Raw genomic sequence first — 13,790 nt, 5'->3', positions numbered from 1 at the left:
CCAGGAACACACAGTAGCACTGTGCTCTACTACTTATTTGCAGTCAGGAGGGTTCCATCAACCACGAGCTGGACTGACCTGAATAATGAAAGCCTACAACGTACGCGTAGCCTTTGCTGGTTTGCAGTCACTGGCACTATTGTACCGTTCGGTTGCGACGCCTGCTTTACGGAAGACACATGGATGCTCTCTCATTCCTCAGCTGCCCAGCGTGTGTAAGCTGGTAAGAAGCTAGAAGGAAGATTTGCCTCATACTGCATTACCCTGTTAAAAAGCAACATGATGATTTCAAAGACCAAAAAAAAAAAATAGTCTGGTGGATATACATAAATATTTATTATCAGTTTATCAGTTTAACTTCATTTTACGAGAAATCTTTGAACAGTTTTTCTTCCCCCCCCCCCAAATGTTGCATCTCTGACACAGTTGCTACTGTCATAGCTTCCCTGCACTGGGAATGCACAGTTTACACTTCGATTCCAAAACAATCTATTCAAGATAAAGAACCTTCAACTTTAGTGCATATGGAGCTATTTAAAGACTGGTAAAAAGACCCCTCCCTTCCCCCTCCCAAGAGTCTGTTACAAAGAGATTTCATTACCAAAAAGTGAATATACAAACGCTAAAAAAATGCTGGCTTGAAAAAGTGATTTCAGAATTTACTGTACACATTGTAACAATTTATTATATAAGCTGCTTCTACATGCAAGCAGATCTTACATTTGGTGTAAAATATTTATACACATTCTTTACAATCTGTACATATTTAAATGCTGTATCAAACAACACTGCGCTATGGAATTTTGGAAGCGAACAACTAAAACTGGGAGGAGAAAAAGACAAGGTTTATAAAACGTGAACAAAACCCATGACACTGAAAAGCATCTAGACTCAGTCTGGTTTGGTTTCAGCTTACTCAGGCAGACCCAGGTTTTCCTTCTCGCACACACAAGAAACACCAGCGCAAAACAGAGTAAGGCAACTATTGAGCCCGTCACTTAGAATGGCTTATTGGTAAAATGCCTTTTGAAAAGGTTGGGTTTTGCCAAAATGTTTATATTCTAGGCACATCTTAGCAAAACCTGCATTTTGGCCTTCCTGCTTGCTTACAGCATGCAATGAATTAGTGTGGTTGGTGCCCATTGTGAACAGGGACGGCGGTGGCAGTTTTGGTTTGGAAAGCCCGGGTCTCATGTGCTATTTCCGTGGTATGAAAGAGGACACCGGGCCGCTCAATAAGAGGCGATCAAAGCGCAGAGCGCATGAGATAACTAATGATGTTATTCAGTGCTTCTGTCACCTTTCAGTTCGCGTCAGAAAGTAACACAAAGTTAACCCAAGCCACACTACTACATGAAGACCTGAGCTTAGTTGAAATCTGGGGACTTCCACTGGTCTGGGTGAGATGTGGCAGTGCCCCCTCTGCCGAAACACTTCAAACTCTCAGAGGGGTAAAAGGGGAGCTGGCCCTGTACAGCACTGAGGAACACCAGTGCCTTACAGCGTGACATTGGGGGTGTCCAAGTGCTGGTATGGAAAAAACTGCTTTTCACACCATCTTGAATGGCTCTTTCCTTGTTTGTACTTTGTCTTCTTACACAGTGCATAGTGAGAAAGAAAGAGCCTGACGTAAGCTCTGAGGTGTTGTGCCACAAGTACAAGATTTAGTTAGAAAGAAAAAAAAGAAAGGGAAGAACAAATGCTCTTTCCCAGAAGTCACAGTGGGAGCAGTATGCCACGGCTGCGCACGGGAAGCGAAACCTGGAGCAGAACGTTTGTTCAGGAGGTTACCCTGAACGTGTACCAGAAACATACACGCGTGTCATTCCTCCTGGCTGCTGAATCGCTACAGAGCCGAACTGAGTATCGTATTAAAGTCATTTTCTCAAGCTTGTCTGCTTTCCCACTTCAAAAGAGATAAATTCCTAACTCTGATGTCGATTAAGAGTTTTTGGAAGAACGTCTGATAGACACAAGTCTGCATGAATTCCATGGCAACGTGTCGGTTTGGTAATTTCAATCCTCCTAACTGACAGCATCATCTAGCTGTTTTTATTTAAATAATGATACAAATGGGAGAGCAGTCAAGAGAAGAGAACCTTATCTTATGATTTAGGCTGATAAAGTTTTAAATAATTCCTTTTTTCTACAACTGATCTTTCTCATTGGGTTTTTTTGGTGTATTTCGGGACTGGCAAAGGCTAACAAGCTTTTACTAGCATTGCCCCCAAATCAGAAAAGCACTTTGGAGTTGTTCTTTATTGCTGACTACTCCTTATTCTCTACATCACAGGAAAGCGGCTGAGTGCCTGCCTCAGCTTCTGTGCAATCTGAAACAAAGAGAGAGAACACATTAAATATGCACCCACCTTACATTACGCAGCAATATGATTGCAGGCTAAACAATTAAATTAACTTTTCCCTCCTTTTCTGAAAAACTGCAGATTTTACTGCCGATCCGGTGCATGCAGGACTCTCAAGGCATTCCGTCAAAGACGTTTCTTCTCATATATACACTTTCTGCCTTGGTAAGTTTGTGCTTTCACCTCTCGGGTTGTCGTAGAAAGCACTGTGGGCAGGGCTGCCCTGCTAGGTTACCGAGCACTGCGCTCTGCGGGAGAGCTACAGGAACAGAGCCAGATTCTACAAGAAATCCACATCCCTGCTGAAATGAGGTCATGCATCAGGGCAGAGCTGCTGTGCTCTCCCCACAGCTCTCACGGTAGCCAGCACCCCACATGTCAGCATGGATCTGGTCCCTGTGCTGGGGAAGAGAGGATTGGTCTAAGGAGACTGGTGAGGCTGCAACCAGAAGAACTGGGACAGGCTGGGCAAGAGACTGAAAGAAGGTAAGGGGATAACCCCATCCAGTGTGTCAGAGAAACTGAGCAAGGTGACCTGATGGGGGACCTCCCGTTCTCGTCCACTAAAGATACCTCTGAAACCCCACTGGCACCTTTTACTGCTGAGAAGTTGCTTCTATCACTCCTTTAAGTGATGGAAGCCAGGTTCCAGCACACTCAAAACTCATGTTTTACCAGCGTATCACAGTAGAACATTTGATCTTAGGTTTCATTTAATAAAAAAAAAACCACAAGAAATGCATGCATAAGAATGCTAAGTGAGAACTATGGTTGTAGTTCAAGTGCTCAGAGTTAACATGTTTAGTAAGTCACCCAAAACACTCCAGTCGTCCCTGCCTCACACTTGCATACATCAGGCTTTAAATCACAGAGGCTTCCCTTCGTCCTCCCATCCTATGGGAGGGAAGTTTCACTCAAACGGTTTGTTGCTGTGTTCAGTGCAGCAGGTCTTTCTCACTGCGTGTCACAGAACTAAAATTCTTTGTAACCTTGGTACTGGCATTGAAAAAGAAAAAACCAAAAAGAATCGAGCTGTCAACAATGTTTCAACACTGGTTTTTGGGTCTAACACAGCACAGTTGTGTACATACGATGGTACTTATAGGAAAATATTATTTTAACTCATTCTTTGGGTTTTTAAATTTTTTTTTACATGGACAATTCTTCAAATATCTGCTCTCTGGGAGAGGCTCGTACAAAAAGATGATTAAGTACAGCAAGCATTTCTTATAAAAGTAGCAGCACAGTATGTGCCAGGAAAATGACAGTGAAATAGTACACCTTACCGTTTCATAAAACTGTGCCTGCTGCTCCAGATACAGACGAATGACACTGTTGTAGTCATAAATCCGGTTACTGTGGAAGTGATTCATCTCAGCTGCAATCAGACCCAGGAGGAAAATCATTTAAGAGAAGCATTCGTAATTGGGAACAGTTTCACTCAGTTCAGGTGAGTTACTGCGCAAGAAGCTCAGTGTCCAGCCCTCCAGCAAAGTTACTGCTCTCGTGCTTCCATAACCCGTTTTGCCTGCAGCACTCAAGTTATGATGGAGCTGTTTGTAAAACTGGGAGGGTGTCAATTACTCACTGCTAAAATACAGACACTTCCTGGATAAAGCCAGGTTCTTATTACAATACTGAGGTGGACAAGCAGTTGATAAAGAGTACAAGCAAGATTTTCTCCTACGGAGGTAACTGTTCTTTCCTGAAGTATTTCCAACAGAATTTGGCTAGGACATTCAGATTTCCAAGGGTATAGATATCAAGTTGTAAGCCCCAGCTGTAAAAATTCAGCTCAAAAAAACCCATACAGCCAGCAGTGACTGACCTATTCTTGACTGAGGCTGTTTCAGTAGAAATCCGAGAAACAGCATTACTGAATCCAAAACAGCTTTCACCACTTTCTGCATCTCTTGTCAGAGCACAGCTTATGGCTGAAATGAAAAGGTACGTATATTTTGAGATACTCATAGAGGGCAAAGAAATAATGTAGACTGTAAAAGTCATCCTAGATGTCTGTCCCATGATTACCACACAGCAGTCCTCTTTGTGACCAGAAAGAAGGGTGAGAAGTTTATTTGGCTTTAAAATCTATTTTGTGTGCTGCTCTGATGTTGTCCTGTAAAACAGTGCGTGCTCTTGGCTTTAAGTCAGCTAAAAAAGATGCAACTCCCTCAGCAATGAGTAGTCCCACTGAAGTCAGTAACAGGATGCTTTAGGGCTTGATATCCTGCAGGACTGACCCCTGACTCCTCACTTCCCTGGCTGTTCAACTATGGTGTGCTACGTCTCATGTTTACATCTCTTCTAACCCGAAAAGAAAAAAGAATATTCAAGGAACATCCAGGAAATAGTGTCTTATCCAGAAGATCATGAATCTCAACTGGATCATGTCTGAGTAAACCATGAGTCAGAAACACACTTCTGCACATGATTAACTACTTCCTGCACCAGGGCCCATGCTTTTCCTTTGAGCCAATATCACTTCAAAAATTAATAAATAAATAATAATTTAAAAAAATAAATATCAGTCTGGGGTAGTTTTTTGTTGGTTTTAGTTGTGGGGTTCCCCCCCCCCCTTTTTTTTAATTGCATTTCCAAAATATATATTTTTGCAATAGCACTATGAGATGTGAAAGAAAACAACAGGCAAAATAACCAGTTTTAGAAAAACCTAAGTGGGTCACCAAAAAAAAAAAAAAAAAGCAACCATTCCTGGAAGAACAAAGATTTTCTTTCAGGGTTTCTTACTTAAGAGACATCCTTCAGAGGTCTGTAACATTGCCATTTAGCCCAAAACGTGGCTTACCTTGTAGTGCATAAGCCATGGTGCTCACACGTTTCACCATGTTCTGTTTGTCTTGTGGCGTTATTTTACTGGTCGCAACTAATTTATCACTTTCCTTCACTTTTTCGATTGCTCCCTGTAGAAACCAAATGCACAAAGATTAAAAGAGCAGGTTAAAAGAGTAGTCAACTTAAAGGTCTTTGCAGTCATCTAAAACACCACTGGCCGTACTTTGAGCTCGTGCACTATATGCAAACATACACACAGTGTGACCGATTCTGCCTTCCCACATTTTCACCCGAAGTTGGTTATTTCACTCTATCGCTTTCAAGAGTCCCAACAGCTTGCAAAAAGTGACTTCAGATACAGGCATGAACACAGTAACCAGGAAATTGAGTTTGGTAAAGGCAGTAATACACAGGGATATATACAGAAAGGACCAAGTTTCAAAACCCAACTGACCAACACAACAGACATCCAAAAGCCTCAAACAATCAAATGCCTGTAGAACCTTATTTGCATGTTATACAAGATGAGACAACAAACTATTTTTCAAGAGACTACAACTCATTGCCATTTATAACTTTCAGTTCAGGAAAATCGTTGTGTCACATTGAAAAAGGCATAAGAAGAAATGCTTTCCCCTTCACAATGTACGTGTGCCAAACTACATTTGAGAGAATCTATTGACACGTCTCTTGGCAGTAAGATTATGTTTTGAGTTTTAAAAACATTTCTTCTCCTTTTATGGTATTTTTTCCCCAAGGGTTCTGTGGGATAAGGGACCAAGAGTGTTCTGAAGAAAGACTACACAAATCTGATATGCTTTTATCTTTGTTGCTCTCAAAACACAATTCAAGTGGGTAAAAACAAAAAAAAAAAAAAAAAAAACACAACCAAAAAAAACCCCAAAACAAAACCCTACTTGTTTTGTACTTCAAAATTTTAGTTTCCTGAAATATGTTACAGCATGCACATGAATATAATGAAACCTCTAGGACCAAAAAAAAGCAGAATATCTGAAATTACACACAATGGCTAAATTTATTGCTTTAGTATTTGATGGCTTTTACATTACAGAGAACAAAGCGGGGGCTTTTTGTCACTGGTGTTGGGTTTTTTGCCCAGAAAAGTTGGCCCTATTATCTATTTTTAAATATTAAAGAAACCTCTCGGCAGTGCATGACTATTACATATCAGTAAACTAGCCGTGTAATTACTCCCACAATACGGGTGTGGTTTAGTATCAGCTACCACAAAAGATTCAAATACTACCAATTTACACTGTTCACCACATTGGGTCATGAAGTTAGCCTGAAGAAAATCATGAAGCTTCTAGTGCCCTGCTGTAGCAGAAAGTCACGATATTCTCACATCTTGAGACAAGTTCCAGCTTCTCTCCCCTCCAAGTGTGGGTTTTTTTTTTTTCCTTAAAAATCAACATGCCAGCTTCACAGGAACTTTCAAGTGTTTCTGGAAGCAGGGGCCAGGCTGCTGCACAGCAGCAGTGTACCAAACCACCATTTTCGTTATTGTGATCTTCCTACTGCCCAACCCTCGAAAGAAAAGGCCCTTCACATACCTTATGAGCTCCTATGATGTCAGGGAAGCAACCAAGAAATCCCTTATATTCATGATTTGTTTCCATCAAAAAGTGAAGATCTTTCTTTGGCTAATAAAAGAAAGTGCACGCATTAGTCAGAGTATCTGTGGCATATTAACATCACAGAAAAGAAACTATGATTCCAGAAAAAGGGTGAGGGGAAAAAAAAAAGGGGCAGAAAGAATAGAAAAAATCCAACCCAAAATCTTAGTTGTTTGTTGCAAGTTTTTTCATATTTAAAAAAAGGTCCTTATTAAAATATAAGCTCTTTGAAGTAAGGCACTGAGCACCAGCGAAGAGATGCCTCTGTTCTTTGTTTTACTCAACACTAGCTTATAAAGTGAGGGGTTTTGCCTCAAATTTTCACTGAAGAGGAGTTACCAGTCCCAGCAATAGCCCTGTTAAGAAACAATCCCATTACGTTTACAGACATGGACATGCACAGGTGCATCTCCTTAGTCACTGACTTGGAAAGATGTTTTAAGAAATTCCAGAGACTCAACCTTGAGATCAAAAGGATCCGTGTTTTGGAGGCTTTAAGCTTAACACACTCACATCAATTCATGACTTGAATGCTGACCCCCATCAGGATTTATTTAAGACATTTTTACTGACACAGGCAATTGCATATGAAGACAATGCAATGCAGCAAGATCTAGATCCTGCAGACTTTTGGGAAATGCAGGGGGAAGGTAGAAACTCTATCCTTGATTAAATCTCATTCTTTATCAGTAGTGAAGACATCTCACTGACATCAGCAAACAAACAGGTTTAAAAGAGGAAGTAATCATTTTGGTACATTAGAAACCAGAGTGTGATCTTTCTGATCCAAGAGAATTATCTTAGGGGGAATGTGATGGGAGGGTGACACACGGTAAAAAGATGATAAAAGTGCATTTAAAAGTATCGATAGCAATTTCATTTAACTGGTCTGCAGCACTAGCAGTTATGATTGAAGAGAAGAGAAAAAAAAAAGAAAAGTCAGAAGTGATCCATATAGGTGATGTGTTTGTACACACTGCGCCAGTGCATTCAATCATACTCCTACCTGATCTGCTACAAGACTGGCTATTTCTTCATAGGTTTTTCCTGCTTCTGTTATTGCTCCATTGAGATCTGATTCTCCTGGAAGTAAACATCAGTGTTCAAATTACAGCAAGGCAATTCCCATAAGAAACTTGCCCTGATTCAAGGCAGATTTCTAAGACAGCTTCTTTTACAATAATAAATGCCTAGTCATCATTTATAACCAGAAGCAATAAGGAAGTTAGAAAAATATTAGTAATGTTTATACCATTAAAGAATGAAAACTCTGCAGATCTTGTAGAAAATTAACACTAAAGGGAAAATGTAAACACTGTTCTACCATAGTACTAGCATTATTCACTTCCACATTTCATAATCATATAGTTTAAATATACAGGTATTCCCCCACACAGCGTAACAGGAAGCCAACCAGAATGGGAGGGAAGGGAGAATGAGGAGGGTGACCCTAGAAGATAGACTAAGAAAGCTGAAGAAACACCCTCTGTTCTGGTTTTTAATAAATTATTTTCATACCCGATAAGCAGTAAATTCTCCACGATGCCCTATGAAGCTCTAAGCCCCCCAACAGTCCTGGACTGTAACTGTCAGAAGGTCAGGGAAGCAGAAGGAAGCCGAACTAACTTTTTTCCTTGCCAGCAAGATTTCTGACCTTTTATTTTCTGGCCCTAATATCTAAAAGCTCTGTAAGAATCCCTGTTTTTGACAGTGAGTTTCCAACTTTCATCATCATATGAAATGGATCAAAGGGCCCCACAAACTACACTTACGAACACAGACATCACCACGAGCCCTAAGCTAGACACCACCACAAGTGCTCAGAACACTCTATTGCTAGCAGGACACGGCTATGTGGGACGAAGATGGAAACAAGCCTTACATTCATGGGTTTGTCATGCCACTTCACCTTCCCAAAACACCACAGGTTTTTCCATCCTTGTTAGCTTGTCCAAAGCACGCAGTCAACAGTAGGAAAAGCAAATTGAGGTAGAGAAAGGGGAGGTATAATTTACAGATATTGAGTATTTGTTTAAGGAAAAATGATTTTTTTCATCCTTTCTGACATATCTTTATATTAGGCAGCAGTTAGTCTTTCACAGACATATTGGGTTTATTCTATAGACACCAATCAGTGACTTAATTGAAAATTACCAAACGTTGATTTCATTAATAATTAATTTGAAAATTAAAGTACCTTCTTGTACTACAACATATGGACTAATCCATGTTAGAGATTTATTAGATGGGATTCCTTCATTTTAGCATGTCCTAAAGGAAACAAGGTGATGATCAAATGCTGCTTCAGTCCTATCAATCAATTCTTACTTTCCATTAGACTGGTTTCATAAAGCCAAGCTTTGATGAAAAGCTACTGATCCTAAGAACTAGTAAGTCCAGCCACACAAGCCCTGCTAAAGAAATAGTTATTTTTCTCCTATTTGAGCCTGTCTGGATAAAATAAAACCAGCATGAAATCCCATTGTGATATCCAAGAGGTACATAATTCAGAAGGTATCTTCATATTGTTGTAAACCAGTAAAAAATAAATTCAGGTAGAGTTATATAATTTCATTATTTCAGATTTCCCCATGTCTGCTCAGAAGTAACCTTGAAGTAACTGTTGCTTAAGCAACTGACTCCTAGATTTTAGGACAAAACATGGTGTGGCTTTAATTGGAATCAGAAGTCAGATTGGTCTAGATGTTGCTGTTCACTTCATGGTGCCAGAAAATACGTGACTTTTCCTATCAGAGCATAAAGAAACCAGAAGAGTATGTATACTGGAGCAGAAAGAGAAAATCCTCCTCCACTCTGTGCAGAACAAAGGACCTTTGTAGACTGGAGCCCTTCCAACACTGATCCTCTTGCATTTGGGGGCAGCAGGGCACAAAGCAAGCTTGTAGAAGAGTTTCTACTATTAGTAGAGACATCCACTCTCCTCCAAAAGTAGAACTAAGGGATAGTATATTTAGAAGTTGTTCCAGACAGTAGAACCCGACAATACACAAGTAGTAGAAGAGTATCTGCAGCTCCTCACACTGCACCCTTTGCTTCCTACAATCTCTTTTTCAGATGGTGCCAGGGCAGCCTTAAAGAGTCCGATTTGATATCTCACCTGCCACACCCTCCAAGTTCTAATACAGGCTACCAGCAGTGTTGTGCCATGCTCCGTTGGTCACTCGGACAGCAGCTTGCCTCGTCAGAGGTACTGCCTGCAACCTGCACGCTCACCCATCAGAGCAACGTGAATTCCAGCAGCGGATTGCTCCCAACCACTGTTGTCAGCACAGGTTTTGGTCACAGGTTTTTTTACTTGGACAGGGCCAAGTTTCTAGCCTTCCCATCTTCTGAATCAACACGGAGCTGGGAACAGGCTTCTTAACTCATACCCCCACAAGAAACAGAGAGGGCTTAAAAGCCTTGACTAAAGGTACTTGTAAAAACACCGGTTAAAACAGCCAGTAATGCTGTACAGATATTTTAACCCAACCAGGAGAAGAAATTTATCTTTTCATCGATTTACAGGCCTGCATGCTGTCATAGGGAGATGAACGAACATGTAGAACTATGAGGAGTCTTTTGGAAATGTTTAGCAGAGCATGTCTTAGCAGTTCAACTGCCTGGTAAATGCCAGTGATTATAACTTCTGAGGGAATACTCCAGGCATGTTGAGGGAAATAATATTCTGTAAGGTGGGCAGCAGATTATTCTTTTGTCAATGTGTGGCTTTGTTTGGTTTTCTTTTCTTTCAAAGCATGTTTTAACAGAATCAGGACTAGGAAAGAGATTGATTGTTGTACTAGGGAACTACTTGTAGCAAGATTCTTCTGGACAACTACATCTCAGACTGATAATGATCAGCACACAAGCAGACTGGAAGGCAAGATGTGCCTGTTGGTAGCTGGCCGGGTAGCAAAACTTGCATGTAAACACCTAATAAAATTCCTGAGGGGTGATGTAGGATTAGGAGATTTTAGTATTGTTGAATGGCATACCATAGCCATTCACATTTTCTTAATATAGGAAAAAGACTTGCCCAGCTTTGGTGCTGCAAAAGAGAAGCCATGCTATTTAAAGCTGTGTTAACCTAAGAGCATCGTATGATGCAGTAGGATAGGCAACGAAGTGCCAGGTTGCAAGATACTTCCAGGCATATTCTGGAACTGTCCAATGTGCATTTTTGGACCAGGATCATACTTCCTAAGCACATGCTCTTAAAATTGATCGGACAGTAAGTATATTTGGCCCATGACCAAGTTAAATGAGAACCTCTCAGTGTGTCCTTAGTAGTTTTAAAGGTACCCTTGCCTCTGGAAATACTGGTGACAGATTCTCAATGCACACTGTGGCTGGCAACTGCTGAAAAGGCTCATTCTGCAGCACAAGAGCTTGAGTGAGTCAGATTAACAAGTGCATTTTGCCTGGTGAAGTCTTAAACATTTAAGGCTTGAATTCAGAAGAGAAGACAGTAGACATTCACCACACATAAGGCTTTGCAAGGCAACCAGGCAGCACTGAAAGAGCTACGGCCAGTAGATACATCCCATCCTAACTGTGCAAGTGAGCCAACAATGTATTCAGTATGTCAGGAATCAGCCACCAGTAGATGGAAGTGTTCATGTCATCAAATCAGCCACTGAAATCTTAAAAAGCAAACACCACCAACCCCACCCCCCAAACAAACCCCCACCCAACCAAACAAGCAAAGCAAAAGGATGAAGACATTCAGCTCCCAACAGAAACCAAACTGAGTGCCTTTAAAGTATGGCTGAAGGAGCCATTCCTCTTTACCAGCAGCCCACAACAATCATACCCCACACCCAGCCTAGCTAGTGCTTCTTCATTTAAAGAACAGGCCCAGTGCCTTCTTTTAAATATTGAGATCAGGGAAGCCGCATCCTATCGATTTAAATCCAGGTGCTTAAGTCTCATGCATAGAGACTGCTTACTCCACAGACCTGTAATGAAACTGTACACCAACAGCAGGTAGGACAGCGCAAGGGCAGCAGTGATGAAGACATTTAAAGCAACACATGTGCTGCACTTACTCTCTCTTTCTGGGAATTCAAATTGAAAGGCAAAGAATCCCATATATTATTAATTCTGAAAACATGAACTGGTGTACCAGTTATTAAAAATAGCAAAATATATAGAATGAGGACAACGGCATCAGTGGGAAGGGCATTTTCCTGAACATTACACTATGGTGCAACCAGGTGCAACTGAGCAAACAGCAAAGAGAAACATCCTTGCCTTGTACCCAACTATCATGTTCCTATCATTAGAAGATGCTGGAATTCAAATCGAAGCTTTCCTTCCTAAGGTTGATGTGCAATTTTCCATCCTAGCTTTAAGCCATATTGTTTTCCTTTTATCCTGGCAAAAGTACATGTGTTGTAGTTCAAGCAATTTTCAGCCCTTTCTCAAGATTGTATCTCACCAGGATTTACAGTTTTCTAACCCAGTTATGAGTACATAACTATGCAAACCCCTTAGCAGTCATCTTGTTGAAGTACAGGACAGATGAGAACAAACCACAGACACCATGGCTATTTCCACTGTTCCCAGCAGCAGAGAACCTGACTGTCAGAAGTGGTTCCATTTCAATACATGGTTTATGAGGCAAAAAGCTTTAAGAGTACAAAGCACAGGATAGATGAGGAGTCTGAGTGAGTACTGGTCAACTAAAAGTCCTAAGATGGAAAGGTTAGGGGAAACCTCTAAGCTATGTTTAAGTTTTTAGAAAAGAGCTATTTTTCTATTAAGTCTAGGAAAAAACCCAAACATTTGACAAGAGAATCCCAGAGAAAATGGACTTTTCCAGTTACCTGGAAAGTAACAGCAGAACTTAACATATCAAAGCAGGATTTTAATTTTGACCTCGAGACTATATTTTAGGAGAACTCTGAGCAATTGATGCCCTCCCTTTCCCCCCATAGCTTTCATGCCTAATGTGACAGCCTCTATTGTAGGACTTTTGAAGGAGGAAGGTGAAGGGCAAGAAAAGGCTACAGTAGCCAACCCTCCAGCCCACATCACGGTATACAAAAATCTTGTGATAAGTTCTCCATCCCCATGTGGAGTTGTTGTTTCATGAAGTCAGTCACACAATAGTTCTGCAAGAGATATTGTCAAGGCTGCTTTTTTTTTTTTTTTTACCTTTGGCATCACAACAAAATGCTACAGCATGTTCTGTCAGTCAGGTCAGTGACCAGATTATATATGAGATCAAGCTAAACTCTACCACATGATTACACAGTGAGAGAAAACAAAATTGCAGACCACAATATAAAAACCCAATAATACACATGAGAAACAAGTTTTTAATGTTTTTGTGGGTTTTTTTTGGTTGGGTCGTGTGTGTCGTGTCCCCCCCCCAGTCATGCTTGACATCTAAAATTCAAAAAGGAAAGCATTAAGATCTTTGGTGGGGGGAGGGGAACCAACCTAGCATGATGTAATTAAAAGCTATTTTCTTAAGTAAAGTACAAATGAAGCTATAGAAGTACCTTGGTATCCACTAGTGCTGAAGACCAGTGCCAGGCTCTGTAACGCTTTTCCTATCTTCTGGTATTCCTTGGGTAGTGCTGAAAGGGGGAAAAGGATGGGGAAAAGAGGGAAACAGAAGCAAAAACCCACAAGGATAAGTGAGACTAATTCTGCAGCATTTCCAAACCTTGACGGAAGCAGAAGTCAGAAACAACTAAGTTTTACATTTCTTCTAGTGAAGCATTTACAGGCTCATTCATACCCCCTCCCCTGCAACAGACGTTCCAAAACTGGATAAACCAACTGCAGTCTGGATTCTTGAAAGCCACAAACAGCTGGAGAAATAGTGTGACTGCTATAAAAAAAAAAAAAAAAAAAAAACAAAACAAACCAAAACCAACTCACTGCATTCCTAGCTCAGCCCTCCTATGCATATAGTGAGATTTCCCCCCCCCTTGAGTAGACTTTATCCTCAGTCAAGGGGGGTTCTGCAGTGACATGG

General features: G+C 40.9%; 1 protein-coding gene across 1 annotated transcript; it reads right to left on the bottom strand.

Moving 5' to 3' along the window:
* Window positions 1-2,094: 2,094 nt before the first annotated feature.
* Window positions 2,095-13,386, bottom strand: LOC104512141 (sorting nexin-9-like; the record flags this gene model as incomplete). The annotated part of the gene is made up of 6 exons (XM_010155007.1): window positions 2,095-2,330; window positions 3,650-3,741; window positions 5,173-5,287; window positions 6,734-6,823; window positions 7,803-7,879; window positions 13,309-13,386. Coding segments are annotated over 6 exons (500 nt in total), but the record flags the coding sequence as incomplete, so codon positions are not given.
* Between the last annotated feature and the right edge of the window lie 404 nt (window positions 13,387-13,790).

The sequence above is a fragment of the Eurypyga helias genome, unplaced genomic scaffold (assembly GCF_000690775.1).
Source record: "Eurypyga helias isolate BGI_N326 unplaced genomic scaffold, ASM69077v1 scaffold31457, whole genome shotgun sequence".
Classification (NCBI taxonomy): domain Eukaryota; kingdom Metazoa; phylum Chordata; class Aves; order Eurypygiformes; family Eurypygidae; genus Eurypyga; species Eurypyga helias.
Note: the sequence above shows the minus strand (reverse complement) of the source record. Positions and strands in the feature narration are given on the sequence as shown.